At 41.7% G+C, this 16,299-nt stretch overlaps 1 protein-coding gene across 3 annotated transcripts in view; it reads right to left on the reverse strand.

Moving 5' to 3' along the window:
* Positions 1–16,299, reverse strand: part of MORC2 (MORC family CW-type zinc finger 2) — a 43,003-nt gene that overhangs the window by 20,280 nt on the left and 6,424 nt on the right. For all 3 annotated transcript variants that reach the window (XM_024239665.3, XM_024239664.3, XM_024239666.3), the window contains exons 2-5: positions 11,712–11,765; positions 9,832–9,866; positions 3,460–3,528; positions 2,828–2,918 (exon numbers count right to left, since the gene is read on the reverse strand). In XM_024239665.3, the coding sequence (XP_024095433.2) occupies positions 2,828–2,918; positions 3,460–3,528; positions 9,832–9,866; positions 11,712–11,765 (249 nt within the window). The remainder of the gene's footprint in view (positions 1–2,827; positions 2,919–3,459; positions 3,529–9,831; positions 9,867–11,711; positions 11,766–16,299) is intronic.

The following is a 16,299-nucleotide window of genomic DNA, read 5'->3' on the forward strand; positions in this document are numbered from 1 at the left end:
CAGTTCCCACCGTGTCCTTCCTCAGCTAACACAAACTCCCCTCCATTCACGAAACGGCAGCAGCACTGTCAAGTGAAAAGCCCAGTGCCTATACTCACAAGCCCGAAAAAACACCAGTATGAACCCAAGGCGCAGTAATACAGAGGGGCTAATAAAATATAATTCTTGACCACAGGATTCAAGGATGCCTGTAATTAGCTTATGTCCAATAACTGGAGCCATCTCCTGTCCCAGAAGTGTTTTGCCACCTCAAGCTCATTGTGACACAGGCAGCTCCCTGCTTTTGGAACTGTGCCTTGAGGCTGACTTCCAAAAGGCAAAAGTCTGAATGGATTCAACTGCTTCCTTCCTCTGTTTGGCCACGTTAAGCAGGCTAAGAAGCAGGCAGGGACAGGCCTTTCCAGGCAATGCAGAGCAGGGCAGAAGCATGAAGCACCAGCAGGGGGACTGCCCTCTGAACAATGGGGCTGTTCAGCTCCTTTCTTCCAGCAGCTTCTGGAGCTTTATGGCTATTATCTCATTAGTCTTTATAACACCCCAGGGAGATGATGGAGGTGGAAAGCCTCATTACTCTCTTCTGTGTACCAATACAAACCAGACTGGCATGCCAAGCACACAAATGAATGTCATGCCCCATTTCCCCAAACACTCAGGAAAACTCCCAGGACACTATTCAAAGATACCCTGGGGGCTGCCAAGTCCTTGTTTTCCTCCTCCAGTACGCAAAGTGCTGGCAATGCTCCTTGCCCTGACAATTTCACACACCACCACCTCCTCCTTCCCTAAAGCGTATGGGGAGCAAGTAAGGCACGTTATCTTGCCTTCTGTCAAAGCATGCCCTTGCCCTAATTTGGCAAAAACTCTCACTTTGTGCATCTTCCTTCTGTCTTTGATTCTGACTTTAGCCTCTGAATAGCAAAAGCCCCAAATATCACTTCCCTACTGGCTTCCTTGCTTCTCAGCCCTATTCTCCCCACAAATCACCTTCTCCTGAAACTTATTCAACTTCTGAATTGGTTTCAAGATGACGTTACTGTCTACTCTGAACACTAGATGGCTCCATCTCAATGGGACCTTCACAAAAGTCTTCCACTGAAATATGCTAATAATAACACTCTCAACTTCTATACGCTTTCCTTCCCAGTCTGCTAACCATTTTCAGAGTCACATTTCATTTGCTTCTGAACCTCACTCTGTAAAGAACAAAGTCAGAGATTAGAACCCCATTTTCTAGAGTAAGAAACAGACATTCAGGGAGGTGAAATAGCTTGCCTGAGGCCATTAAGAAACAGACATTCAGAGAGTTGAAATGGCTTGCCTGAGGCCACAGAACTGACAAAACCAGGTAGGAGGAGGCTGATCTACAATCTAGATGAAAAGTCAGGGCTTCCCCTGATTCCAGGAGACCTCAGTTTTGGGGGATTTAGATAACCTGCATCAGAATTATATGATTACAGGTGATTCATTTCATCTGTGAAAAACAGATTCCTAGCCCCTACCCAGATCCACTGAATCAGGCCAGCAATCTGCCATGGAAACATCAAAGGAGGAGAAATAAAGGCAGAAACCAGGCTCTCACAGCAATGATAGCATGTAATCCCTAACCTACTTGGTATGCATTATCATCTCAATTTACAAAGGAGGAAGCTAAGGCTTAAAGATGTAATAGCTGAAGTGAGATTTGAACCTTAGCTTGTCATTTAAGTGAAATGCACAGCAGCTCCATTTTGCAGTCAGAAAGACCTGGTTCCTACCCTAGCACTCTACACATAGGCATTTTTAATGCCTTTGGGAAAGTAACGTCACCCTTATAAACCTCAATTTCTTCATATAAAAATGAGAATAATAGTACCTACAACCTCACAGGGCTATCATGAGGATTAAATGAGATCATTCGTGTGACTGGCACATGGTAAGTGTCTGTTATTACCATTCGGTTCCTGCCCTGAAACACAAATCACAAAGTCCGGATACCAGGTCCTGATTTCTTCGGAAGTACTCTCTTTCTTCTCCATATACCCAAAGCACACTGCACACAAGGCCCAACTGATGCTGCTGACTGATCAAACCACCACCCTCCCTCAAACAAAACAACACGTTTCCACGACAAGACTGGAAACATGACTCACAATTCCATTTGCACAAACTCCAATTCCACTAAATCTTATTCCATCCAAAGGTATGTACAGCTGGAAGTGAGCATTTCAGAAATAGAAACCTTTCTCTTGGGGCTTCACTCAAAACCAGAACAACACATTCCAAACACTAACCAAGTGGGAACCAAGGCTAAGAAAAAGTCCCATGGGATTTGAAGACATTAGGTAGGTCCCTGCTATAAGGGCCTTGCAGTACATTCAGCATCCTCTGGGATGGAGGGCTCACATCTCTCTTCCTTACCCTGGATTCCCAGTGCCTGGCACAAAGCATGACATGCAGCAGGTGCTCAGGGAACACTGCTGCACAGTAAGGCGACCCCTTCATCATCTCAGATACATCCCAACACCACAGGAGAATCACTCACATCCTTGACTACAGGGTAAAAATAAGAATTTTCAACAGGAGAGGTGCAGTTCTAGAGCACTGTGCCAAGAGAAACGTACAGCCTCTCCTGCCCTGTTTTTGGATGTTCATACTTTTCAATCTGTGGAGTAAACTCAGCTGGGAACAGCTGGTAAGCTACTCCAAAAACCACCACTTTCTGATTTCTTCCAGTTCCAGAATTATAGTCAATAGAGGGACAAGGAGAAGGAAAATTTTCATCCAAGAGAAGCAGAACAGCATTACTGGATTTTGTTTGAGCCCTGTGACAAGCTTCTAATATACCTACGATTTTAACCCATTCCCGTACTGCCCAATCTGAGTAGACTCAGGTGTTCGCTTGGCCGACTTCCCAAACTGGATCACACTGGCAGCATCACCTGAAAGGGCAGACACAAGAGGAAGTGAAAAGTTTGCATTTCTTTCCTAGGGTCCTCAAAGTCAAAGGTCTGAGCCTTGTTAAATCCAAGCAGGGGTGTGTATCTGCTGAAAACCTCTCTCCAAGGAAATTCACCACCATGAAGCACATGGAGGCACAGCTCTGCCTGGCCTCTTGGTACCTCCATCACTGTGACCTATGTTCTATTCCCAGAATGTGGTAAGACAGCTAGCGGAGGCCTCTGTAGGTCCAGCTCGAGAATGTTGTGCAAGCTGATAAATACAACGCCAAGAGACAGGTAATCTGATTGACTTAAGACTGCCTTTCAGATCCTATCTCCCATGTTAGGACAAGACCTGGCAAATACATTAGTAGAATTAAGCCTGAGATGTTGCAAAAGACTTCTTACTCCCCAGGTGGATCTTCTAGACATAACATTGGAGGCAACAGAAAAACAAGTTCACACAATAAGTATTTTGTAAAAATGGTTACGTCGCACCCCCACACCCCCCACCCCACAAAACAATAATCTCATCACTTACTTGGATCCATTCCTGCTCCATCATCCAAAAAGCAAAGCATAAATCCTCCTCGAAGGTCCTCTCGTCTTTCTATAAAAGAAGCAGCTGCCATTACTAGGCCGTTACCCACCAGAGGGTAGCAACATGCCTATGATCAGAAGGCAGATCAATGTGAAGCTTGGTCCAAAAAGGTCAGGTCAAGCCTAAACTTTCTACGCTGGTGTGAATTAAACTTCAGGGTCCTTGAGGTTGCAAATTCCCATCCAAGGTTCTCCAATGTTTTCTAGATCATGACAAAGCTTAGGAGAACCTATGAAGGCAGGAATATCTGGTCCAGCATCTAATCATACCCACCACCACTGAATATGCACATACCTCACACATATCTCAATCATCCTATCCTTCTGCTCGCTCCACCTGGATTACTATCACTTCTGCCCTATGCCATAGACCCCAAGCACTAAAGTACTCCAACTACCACACACCGTACTTTATCAATACTGCTCAAACTCAACAGGATGCCTCCTTTGTGAATTAAGTCTGGGGTGGCCTTCAAAGTGATGAAACCAGACATGGTATGGGCACAGCAGTGGAAGCTGCTATCTAAAAGATGAAGTACTGTGTCTATACGTGACCATCCCCAGGCTGACTGGCATTCTGGGCTATCTGCATTTACTGTCATATCGCCTGCTAGCTATGGTCCTTGAAAGGGCTCCCCAACCCAATAGTGAGAAGGCACGTGGTACAATGTGGAGGTGCCTCATTCCTAGCTGGACCTGCCTGATGGGAAGAAGGAATGGTCCTTTGACAATAAGATGCACAGCAGCTGTGGTGGGGTTTCCTGGCCAACAGAAAAGGAACACAATAAACTATGGCTGCCATTCCAGTGAAAAGAACCTCTTCTCTCAGCAGTTGTCTTCTGCAGCAGCAAGTGGTTAACTGAAAGCGGTCTGGGTCCAAGCATGTCATGGTCAATGGAGAAGCGATTCCCGAATATGGAAACAGGCTATACTAGCTTCCAAGGTGCCTTTTGACCCAATGATGAGGACTAGGTGAGCAAAAGAGAAACCAGCCTTGGAATCAAGGAAGTTGGTAGACAGGAAGAAGAGAAGGATGTAAGGCAGAGGTATAGTGAGGAGACCCACACAAGTCAAGCAAGCCAACTTCCCATATAGATGCTATTCAGTCTACTGACTGGCACAGGGATAAAGGTAGCATTTCTAAGAGGAAAGAGGTCTGTGTAAGGTACTACAAGGGCAAGCCCAAGGCTGCTCTGGAGCCTGGTCCCTGATGATTTTTAAATCTCCCCCAAACTTCAGTTAACCAATTTTGTGCAACTATCTAAGCTGAGAAATCTGTTTTAAATGCTCTTTGTCCTTTCTTCGGGCTAAAAATTCAAGTGAGTGGGGATTGCCCTCTGTTAAATAGACTTATTAATATAAATTAAAATGCTATTTTTTTTTTTTAAGATGGAGTCTCACTCTGTTGCCCAGGCTGGAGTGCAACAGCGCGATCTCGGCTCACTGCAACCTCTGCCTCCCAGGTTCAAGCAATTCTGCTGCCTCAGCCTCCAGAGTAGCTTCAGTAAGGCTACAGACCACAGAGATTTTCAAGTACCACTCAGTGTTCAGGAAGCTGAACATTAATTACAAGTGCTTCTTGAAAGTACAAAGGTGAGGATCTTCCTGGAAGTACTATTGGTTAGATAAAATTTCTCCTGGTGGCAGTGCCTCTAATCAGAGTCTGGGGAATCCAAATGAGATGTGGCAATCAAGAATATGTACAATAAAAGTCCAAAAAGGCTTCAAAATTTCCATCTGGAGGAAGCCAGGTGTCATATGCAGACTCAAACTGGGTCAGGTACAGAGAATGGTAAAAGCAGCATTCTAAACTCAGCCAAGAGCCATTTGCTGTACACTACAGCCGCAAAGTGTGCATGAAGACTCTGCTTTGGGATCTAAAAATTGATTCAAGCCAAGCACCTCTGAAAAGTCCCCAAGGACTACTGGCATTCTTTGGACACTGCCTAAGAAGTTACTTTCTAGGCCCTTGTGTTAGGACAGAACTCTCAGGCTGCTTTAGCACACAATTATCACTTAACAGTGGGGCTGGTATCCTTTTCTGGCTCAAGGACTTCATTTCAAAGCTTTTTCTGTAGTTGAAAGGGTAAGAGATGACACTGGGGGGATCCTCCTGGCTACATAGTAACTGACAGCCTATAAATGGCTAGTAGTGTCTAGGTCCATGGTCACATGCAATACTGCCTCAGGGCCAAGAAAGACTAAGACAGCATTGACTTCTTCAACTTTGTAAACAGACAGTATAGTCTCTTCACCTTGTTCTAACGCTTAGGCCAATCACTTGTTTATTTAATGACTACTTAGTGATCAGCTCTTCTGTGCCTGGTTACGATGAGGACAAGAGCAGTGAACAGTACAGATGGGATCACTGTCTTCATGGAGCTTACATCTAATGGATTCTACTGCCTGCAGCAGATAAGCTAGGAAGTAAAGGACAGGAGGGTTTAAGCTGAAGGAAGCTTAGAAAAGTATTGGCTAGAGCAAAATGTAGTATGGGTAAGAATTATCCAAAGAGCTTGTGAAAATAGATTCTGGGCTCCCCCTGGATAGTCTGGGTAGGTCTGAGGTGGGGCATTCGCATTTCTAACAAGTTCCAAGATGATATTGACAACATCCGTGGGTGGACCACCTTTTGAGAAGCACTATACTAGAGCAAGCAAGAACTTGAAGAAGTCTTTGCTCAAAACTATCTCCTCATATATTCCACCATAGAGATAGATTCCTATCACCTGATATTTAATCAGTCAACTGAGTGATATCTGAAGCCTCCAAAGATAAAGGAGGGGGAATTCTGGATGAAGAAGAGTCTAAGCAGCTGGGGGTTGTATGTTCCCTGCCTCCCATCACACATCTTGAAAGTAAGACGGAGAAGGCAAATCCGAACTGCCTGCTTTGCAGCTGTGCTTCATATCCTGGGAACAGCTCTGTAAGACTGTCAGAGCCAATCTGAAAGTCCGCACATCTCCCAAAATGGCCAAGTCAGGCTTCTCCAAGCCAGACATTCCTCATCTAACTCCCACTGGGAAGAATAAAGAAAGAAAGCAGGAAAAGACAAGAGATGTCAAATGGAGCTATACATCCAAAAGTCAAAGGTGATAAAATAATGGTGTCCCTAGGAGAGGCTGCAATAAAATGACATCCAAGTTCTTCATCATACTCTGCAATCTGTTTGAGCAGTATTAATTGCAGTTTCATTTGCTCCAATTTCCATGTGTTAATCATTGCCCTGGCATCACAAAAAGGATCTTTCTTCCAAGGAGGTGGCACTACCTACCCCAGAAGGTCAAGAAAGTCAACAAAAACAATCTGCTTATGACAGGCATATTATGGTCTATAATAATAATCCAACTAATAATAATGTGCTTTCGGTAAATGAACACCTCTACACTTTGAGAGGCTGGCTCCTTTTTTGCCCTTTTTAGGTTTAAAAATGGTCTTTAAATGTGACTTTGTGGTGACTTCAAACTACATCTGATGTTTGGGAAGATTTCCAAGTCCAGTTATCAATCTAGTTTCAGAAGTGGAGATAAGAAAATACTTTCCCCCATGAACTAACAACAAGAACTTTACAGTATTAAGATTATTACTGGCCATGCTCATCGGCTCAGCCTGTAAGCCCAGCACTTTGAGGGGCCGAGGCAGTCGGATTACTTGAGCTCAGGAGTTTGAGACCAGCCTGGGCAACATGGTGAAAAAATATATATACAAAAATTAACTGGGCATGGTGGTGTGTGCCTGTAGTCCCAGCTGCTCGGGAGGCTGAGGTAGGAGGATCACTTGAGCCCGAGAGGTGGAGGTTCCAGTGAGCCTAGATAGCACACTGCATTCCAGCCTGAGTTAAAAAAAAAAAAAGATTCCACTGACTGATTTCTCCTGTTGAATGTGTTAATAAGGCCTTGTGGTAGAGAAGTGTAGGGTTAAAGATCTCTTAGCCAAGAATCCCAATCTCCTGGTACTTGAAGTAAATCAAGTCTTTTTCCAAAATGCTATGGTGCTTAGTGCTTCTATCACACCATTTAATCCTCAACTGTCTTGACTGTTCCCTCAAGATCTAGTTCCTGTTCTCTAATTATCTGTAGTGCACTAATTGTCTCTCCAATTAAAGACTAACTTCTTAAAGCAAAGACCCCCATCTCATCCTCTCTGGACATTTCCCAAAGCATAACAGGAGTTGTACTGAGCACAGAATAAAGACACACTGGGTCCTTTTTCATTTAAATTGAAATCCAACTTCATTCTGAGTGTCAGGAACTAAATTTCCTTGCTGAAATTTACCCACCAAATGTAGTAGGAGAGAGCAGAGATGATCTTTTTTAAAAAATGTCTTCCAAGTAGACTTGACCGTTACGATTTGTACCTTCAACATCACTTGGAGAAGAGGCCCATTCTCTGCTTTAGCATCTGTGCATTGATTAAATAAGCCCTATTTTTCCAGCGGTAGCAGTTACCACTCCTGAGAAAGCACACTCAGATTGTAAGATACATGCTTTGGCTTGGAAAGGCACCTCCATCTGGCCTGAGCATTTTTTTTTTTTTTTTGAGATGGAGCTTCGCTCTTGTTGCCCAGGCTGGAGCGCAATGGTGCGATCTTGGCTCATGGCAACTTCCACCTCCCGGGTTTAAGCGATTCTCCTGCCTCAGCCTCCCGAGTAGCTGGGATTATAGGCATGCACCACCACGCCGGGCTAATTTTGTATTTTTAGTAGAGATAGGGTTTCTCCATGTTGGTCAGGCTGGTCTCAAACTCCCGACCTCAGGTGGTCCGCCCGCCTCGGCTTCCCAAAGTGCTGGGATTACAGGCATGAGCCACCACGCCCAGCCCTGGCCTGAGCATTTAGTAATCATCTTCTAACATTCTTTTCCTGTGTGCCCCTATTTCCTGTTACTTTCTTCTAGAAAGAAAAGAAGCCTTATTTTTACCACTTTGGCAGAGCCTTTTGAACAAAAGGCTTTCAGAATTGAAGCAGTACAGCTGACTTTTAGCTGCTCTGAGGATTTTCTTTGCTCCAAAGTATAGCAGACATGAGAAATTCATCAAATCTGGGGCAGATTCTTCATAATTATACGACATTAGTGGTTCTGAGAATTACTACTTAGTTGTGTGCTTGTTCCCATTCATCAAAAGGGTCCATGAAGAGGGGTTATTTCATTCCCATATAAACATATAGACTTCTCAGAACCTAGTCCATGCTACTCAAAATATCACCTCACACATTTCAGAGGATTTCAGAAAAGTCTGTCAGAAAAAAACACATCACACTAGTCGAATTGTATTTAAAAGCTGTCTTCCGGCCAGGTGTGGTGGCTCACGCCTGTAATCCCAGCACTTTGGGAGGCCAAGGCAGGCAGATCACCTGAGGTCAGGAGTTTGAGACCAGCCTGGCCGACATGGTGAAACCCCATCACTACTAAAAATACAAAAAATTAGCCGGCCGTGGTGGTGGGCGCCTGTAATCCCAGCTACTTGGGAGTCTGAGGCAGAATTGCTTGAACCTGGGAGATGGAGGTTGGAGTGAGGCAAGATCGTGCCACTGCACTCCAGCCTGGGCGACAGGGTAAGACTCCGTCTCAAAAAAAAAAAAAGCTGTCTTCCTCCATTCTGCTTTCAAATTTTTAGTATTCAAATGACTAAAAAAGGTGCCAATACCAGGCAGAAAGCAAACTATTAAAATTAATTAGTTAATTAATTAAAAGGCCAATGACTGTTGCACTCACTCTAGGAAAAGGAGAAGATCTTACTACAAAACAGCAGAGCCAAATAAGCAAAATGAAATAGGATGTTGACAGGTGTAAATTCCAAGCCAAGCAGCCTTCCTTCCTGACACCTCTGAGAACAACTCAGCAAACCTCAGAGCCAATCCAGTTACTGCTATTTTCTGCAACTGATACCAGCAATTCTCCAAGTTGAGACTAGTGCTCACCAAGAGTTCAAAACAAAGTGGCCTCCAACAAGATCTCTCCTTGGCTGCAGGTACCACAAACCTCGTTCACCTATTAACTCCTACCAGTAAAATAACTTGGTCATTTCACTCTCTACTGTTCCACTCCATCACTTCCATAACTCTACTGGTAGCTATTTACATAGATTTGGATACCTTGTGTTAGTTTCTTGAAACCAATATTCTTGGTTTCTATGCCTGACCAGAGCTGACCATACCTGACTACGGCTGCCCCTTTTCTACCTATGACCTGGAATAATCATGCCATCTTCCCAGGCTCCCGAATCCAGTTATTTCCCACTCAATTCTTCTTAGGCGCAGTAATAAATGCATTAAGATGAACTAGACATTAGAAGGACTAAAGCCTGACTTACCTGCATAAATATCTATTCTGGTGGCATCAGCATCTCTGCAAAGTCAAAAGAAAAGAATCATGTGAATTAATATGAAATATCAACCATCAAAATGCATAGTGATTTGAGTAGAATGCAGAGTATTTTGAGTCTGTTTTCAGGAAGCCATACAGAAATTCTATAGACATTTAGAATTTTTTTTACTTTTATACTTGACAACACAATTTTCTTTATATGTCTGTAAAACATTTCTGAAGCCCCAAATTATTGAAGATAATCACATGACATGGGGCCTGGATATTTTTTTTTAATCCTGATTTTGTGGTAAAAACATCTATAGGGTAAGCAAGAATATTTCCCTTTATACCCTAAGAAATGATTCAAATATGTTTTTCTCACTCATTTGATTGCAATCATAAAAAGATGTTCCAATAACTTGTCCATTTTTTCTTCTCGTCAAGATTTTAAGAAAAAAGGAAAACAATAATCTCCTACAAAACCTGTGAAAAATCACTTCTCGTGGTATACACATTGCAGTCAGCAGACTGATTCCTGAGCCCATAATCTTAACCTCCCTAACCCTGAAAGGAAGTTGGGATACCCCTGCCCCATTAGACTCCAACTATTGGCTGAAATCATACAGATTCAGTTATCAATGAAGACTTCCATAAAGGCTCAGAAGTAATTTAGTCCAATTCTGCCAACTGCAGGCAAAGAAAATGAAACGGTTTCATTGGTTTTACATGCAAAAAATCCACACAGCTCTACATATACCTATTCTCAAATATCTAAAACATTTTCAAATATGAGAGATACTGGCAAAATGTATACACAAGTAGGAATACATACTCCTAAGAATCTCTATTTTACCATATGATACACAAAAAAGCAGCCTGCCACCGCACATCATGGTCTCACTAAATTAACAAGTGGCAAATTCAAACATAGTTCCATTAACCTACAACATTTTTTAATTGAATGGAAAAATGATGAGTCAACCAGGATTGAAACAAAACGGGAGTTTTCTGGTTAAACAACTAGCACACTTCCATTAGCAGTCCAGCTAATAACAATAACAAAAGTAACTAGAATAAGTTTATTGTATACACAGAGGTAAAGAGGAAATTATCAGCGAGCACATTAACTGGAGATCTGTTTGAAAGTACTTCCGCTGTCAATTTTCATCCTCTTCTTCCTTCATTAGTCATCAAAACCTAGTCAGTAAATGATGTGTCTGAATTTTATGTTTGCATTCAGGAATAAGACTGAGACAATATTTTCCTAATTATAAACAGAATCTTGATATGGACTTGGATTTATATCAGAACCCAAACTTCTATTCAGTCTTACACAGTAACATTTATATGTTTCTGTCACTAAGAACTCAGTATAACACCGTGCTGACCAATGATTCCTTCCAAGCACAGCTGCTAACAATGAAAGACACTGTGATCATTTAGTTATCTGACAAATATACAATTTGAGAAGACACAGAACTTTGGCATAGTTTTAAAGACATTAGATGGTGTACTATCCTGGTAGCACAAATTAAATCAGAGCCTGCCTGTCCCATTAATATGATTCCTAAGTGTCTATCTTAATTCTCTGCATTTTACTACAATTATCTTGCTCTAATACACAAGGGAAGTGGTTTTGGAGGTAATAATTCACTATTTTTAGGCTAGAACACAAAGAACGATTAGTGAATTTAGGTAAGAAAGTGGAAGTTATCAACTAATGTGCTATTAAAAATATTATTTTTAGTAAGAGTCTTCCTAGGAGTTACAGAATGTCTACATTCTACGGAAATGTCTTCCTCTCAAGTCTTCAGAGAGCAAAGGTCACAGCTACCTAAAGTGTTTCCACTTCAAGCACAGATTGTATGCCTGAAGACTACATACCTTGCATTATCAACCAGTTCAGCAAGAGCACCAAACAAGAATTCGTGAGTGGTTCTGAAATGATAAATACTAAAAGTCAGCAAAAGAATTATTGAAGTTATAATTCCTAATAAAAAGCCATGGTTATAAAATATTTAAGTTTTTTGAAAAAAATCTTAAAATCACCACTTGCATTGTTGACTTATACTACTCAAGGCTTTCCAGAGCTCCCCAATTCCCCTCAATTGTTAATCTTTAACAAGTCCTGCCATCTATTCAGAAATGATTATTCTTCCTATTTTGAGTTGGGAAACCCACCCTGAAGCATTGAAAGAGTCCTATGTGTAGTAACTGCTAAAAGTGTTTTTCACTATTCATATCCTGTCTAGAAAAATGCCTGTATATTTTTTCATTGCCTTAACCAGTGGTCAGTTTCTGAGTATCTCAGAGCAAGAATTTTAAAGATATATCTTATGCATAAATACTGAATTTTGTTTTTTGTTTTTTCTTTGAGACAGGTTCTCATTCTTGTCACTCAGACTGGAGTATAGTAAGTTTTGAATAACATGGTAACTGTGTATTTACTCAACCCAAACTTTAAGCAGCCTCCCAGAGGAGATGACCACTGGTTCCCCTCCTTGAAGGGGTTAATTTTAACAGGGGCCCTAGGCAACCACACCAAGCAAGCTCTTGTCATCCTAGAAGGAACTGTTGGAAAAGGTCTTGGATTACTTTCTTTAAAGGAGAGAAAGTTCTGGTTTTAGCCAAAGTCTGAGAAAGTCATAAAATGAGTTATTCTCTTTACCTTCTCTTTCAAATGGGATATTTTTGCTTATAAATTACACAAAAGCGTATGAGTTTCCTTTCTTCACTGGTAGATGACACACAAGTATTGGTAAAACAAAATGCTAACAAGTTATACATTGAGCATGTGCAATTTACACTGTTTAATTTGTGCTCTTTTCCACAATAGTCCTCATGAGATATCAAATTAGGATGTGTCCACATAGAACCACCTAAAAAAAAAAAAACTTGACTTTTGATTAAATACAAAATTAACCCACATAATACATGACCATCAATTTTTCAAAAATATCCATGTTACTCCAACTTTTTTGCATAGTTTCAGCCAAAGTAAAAAGTTTCAGCCAATTTTCAGTTAAAGTAAAAATTTTTAAATGAAATATATCAATATTAAATAACCAGCATCTAGGATCTCTGATTGCTTACCATATTGTAAACAAAATGTAGAACATTTATTAAATAAATATCCATAACTAAACTCTCCAGGAATATTGTTTTTTCTTCCTCAAGTAACTCCAAATTTTTACAAATGCAATTTTTTTGTTTTGTTTTGTTTTTGAGACAGAGTTTCACTCCTGTCGCCCAGGCTGGGGTGCGATGGCGTGATCTTGGCTCACTGCAACCTCCACCTCCCGGGTTCAAGTGATTCTCCTGCCTTGGCCTCCAGAATAGCTGGGATTACAGGCATGCGCCACCACACCTGGCTAATTTTGTATTTTTAGTAGAGAGGGGGTTTCACCATGTTGGGCCAGGCTGGTCTCAAACTCTCGACCTCAGGTGATCTGCCTGCCTTGGACTCCCAAAGTGCTGAGATTACAGGCCTGAGCCACCACACACGGCCTACAAATGCAAATTTTGAATTAAACTATCACTTCGTGGAATTATAGGAAGACCTTTCCCCCAACAAGATCAGTGAATATTTATGTTGCTAATCCAAAGGCAGCACGACAAATATGCTGTAACCAAAAGAAATTTTATCATCAATTTACCTAGGAAATAGAGTTCAAATTCTTCTGGATAAAACCTAATTAATTATACTACAGGGAAAAGACAGATTTATTTATTTATTTATTTTGAGACGGAGTTTTGCTCTTGTTGCCCAGGCTGGAGTGCAATGGCGCGATCTCTGCTCACTGCAACCTCCGCCTCCCGGGTTCAAGCGATTCTCCTGCCTCAACCTCCTGAGTAGCTGGTATTACAAGCATAGGCCACCATGCCCAGCTAATTTTTTTGTATTTTTAGTAGAGACGGGGTTTCTCCATGTTGGTCAGGCTGGTCTTGAACTCTCAACCTCAGGTGAACCGCCCGCCTCCCAAAAGTGCTGGGATTACAGCCGTGAGCCGCCACACCCGGCTGGAAAAGACAGATTTCTCAAAAAAAAAAAAAAAAAAAAAAAAAGTCCATAAAACAGCCATATGGTTTTTTTTGTTGTTTTGTTTTTTTGTTTTGAGACAGAGTCTCACTGTATCGCCCAGGCTGGAGTACAAGCGGCGCGATCTCTGCTCACTGCAACCTCTGCCTCCAGGGTTCAAGCGATTCTTCTGCCTCAGCCTCCCGAGTTGCTGGGATTACAGGCGCCTGCCACTATGCCCAGCTAATTTTTTTAAATATTTTTAGTAGAGACAGGGTTTCACCAAGTTGGTCAGACTGCTCTTGAACTCCTGACCTCAGGTGATCCAGCCGCCTCAGCCTCCCAAAGTGCTGGAATTACAGGCGTGAGCCACCATGCCCGGCCCATATGTTTAATTATTAAAAATATCTGTCTTGTGCCCCCTCGGTAAAAATTTAAAAAAAAAAAATTTAAAGAACAAAAAATATTTATGTCTCTAGAATTATCACTTTAAATTCTTCAAATTACCAACTGAATAAACAAAAAGTATTCTGTAAACTACCCCACTAAATAGGGAGAAATAAGCTTAAAATTAAGGTGACTTGCCAAAGGTAATGTTGGTTAAAAGTAAATCTAACACTTGTTCTCAAACTTTCAACCAGTCATTTTCCTATCAAACATGTAAGTGACTTAGAAACTTACAAAGTGAATTCATTTTATATATCCTAAATATTTTTAATTTTGAGGATTGTTATATAGAAATATAAAATGACCAATTTTATCCCAATACTTCTCATTTCAACATGAGTTTGTACTTTTAACGTAAATCAAGGAATCTCAAAAATACAGCTACCAGAAAAAAACAAGAGCACAACCATATTAAGTATGAGACCACATCTTGCATCAGAATGTACTAACTTCAGAATAAATAAGGAAGTTTCCAGTCTTTGGTAGTGAGAATGGTCAATCTGAATATTCTGGAAAACTAATTTTGACACCCTCTGCCATTAGGACAAGAAAACCAAAACAGAAATTGCAACTGCTTCTTAGCAATACATATTTTCTGATAGCATCCCACAAGAATGAGAAATTTAGAATGCAATAAGCAGATCTCAAAAGGGCAAGCACAAAGCACCTGCCACACAGTGCTTAGAAATGTGCCTTGTGTGGTGGCTCACGCCTATGATCCCAGCACTTTGGGAGGCCGAGGTGGGTGGATCGCTTGAGCTCAGGAGTTTGAGACCAGCCTGGCCAACATGTTGAAACCCTGTCTCTACTAAAAATACAAAAAAATTAGTCAGGCATGGTGGCAGATGCCTGTAATCCTAGCTACTTGGGAGGCTGAGGCAGGAGAATCACTTGAACCTGGGAGGCGGAAGTTGCATGCAGTGAGCCGACATTGTGAGATCGTGCCACTGTACTCCAGCCTGGACAAGAGCAAAACTCTGCCTCAAAAAAAAAAAAAAAAGAAAGAAAGAAAGACAGAAATGTGCCTTGCATATTTAGAACTTTCAAAAAATTCTAAATGGGCAGGGTGCAGTGACTCACACCTGTAATCCTGGCACTTTTGGAAGCCCAGGCCAGCAGATGCCCTGAGCCCATGAATTTGAAACCAGCCTGGGCAACACGGCAAAACGCCCATCTCTACAAAAAGTAGAGAAATAAAAATAAATTATTATTTATAATAAATAAATTAGCCAGGTGTGGTGGTGTACACCTGTAGTTCCAGCTACTTGAAAGGCTGAGGTGGGAGGATGGCCTGAGCCTAAGAAGCGAGGGTTGCAGTGAGCCAAGACTGCGCCACGGCACACCAACCTGGGTGAAAGAGCCAGATGTGTCTCAAAAAAAAAAAAATCTAAATGGTCTTTGTTGTTCCACACAGTCTCATTGCTGTTCCATGCATACATACATATTCCAGATAAGCTAACAGTAGCCTTTACAATGCAGCCAAAGGGTACTTTTGTGATGGCAGTACATATCATAAAAGAGGCCTTTTGTGACCACTGTTGGTAAAGTCAGAGATAATACTCAGAATCTCTTCCAGACCTCCAACTGATTAAACATAGATCTTCCAGATGCTAAAATCAAGAGTTCTAAATATTTCTTAAAATCATAAGAATCAAAATTATACCAACTGCACAAATTCTTTTTTCCCAAATAATATTCCAAGAGTACACTCATTGCTAGCTAGCATTTGGAATAGAATAAACATCAAAAGAAATTTTTTTTTTTTTGAGACAGAGTCTCGCTCTGTCACCCAGGCTGGAGTGCAGTGGCGTGATCGGCTCACTGAAAGCTCCGCCTCCCGGGTTCAGGCCATTCTCCTGTCTCAGCCTCTCGAGTAGCTGGGACTACAGGCGCCCGCCGCCACACCCAGCTAATTTTTTTGTATTTTTAGTAGAGACGGGGTTTCACCATGTTAGCCAGGATGGTCTCGATCTCCTGACCTCGTGATCCACCCGCCTCGGCCTCCCA

This window comes from Pongo abelii, chromosome 23 (assembly GCF_028885655.2).
Source record: "Pongo abelii isolate AG06213 chromosome 23, NHGRI_mPonAbe1-v2.0_pri, whole genome shotgun sequence".
In the NCBI taxonomy this organism is placed as follows: Eukaryota; Metazoa; Chordata; class Mammalia; order Primates; family Hominidae; genus Pongo; species Pongo abelii.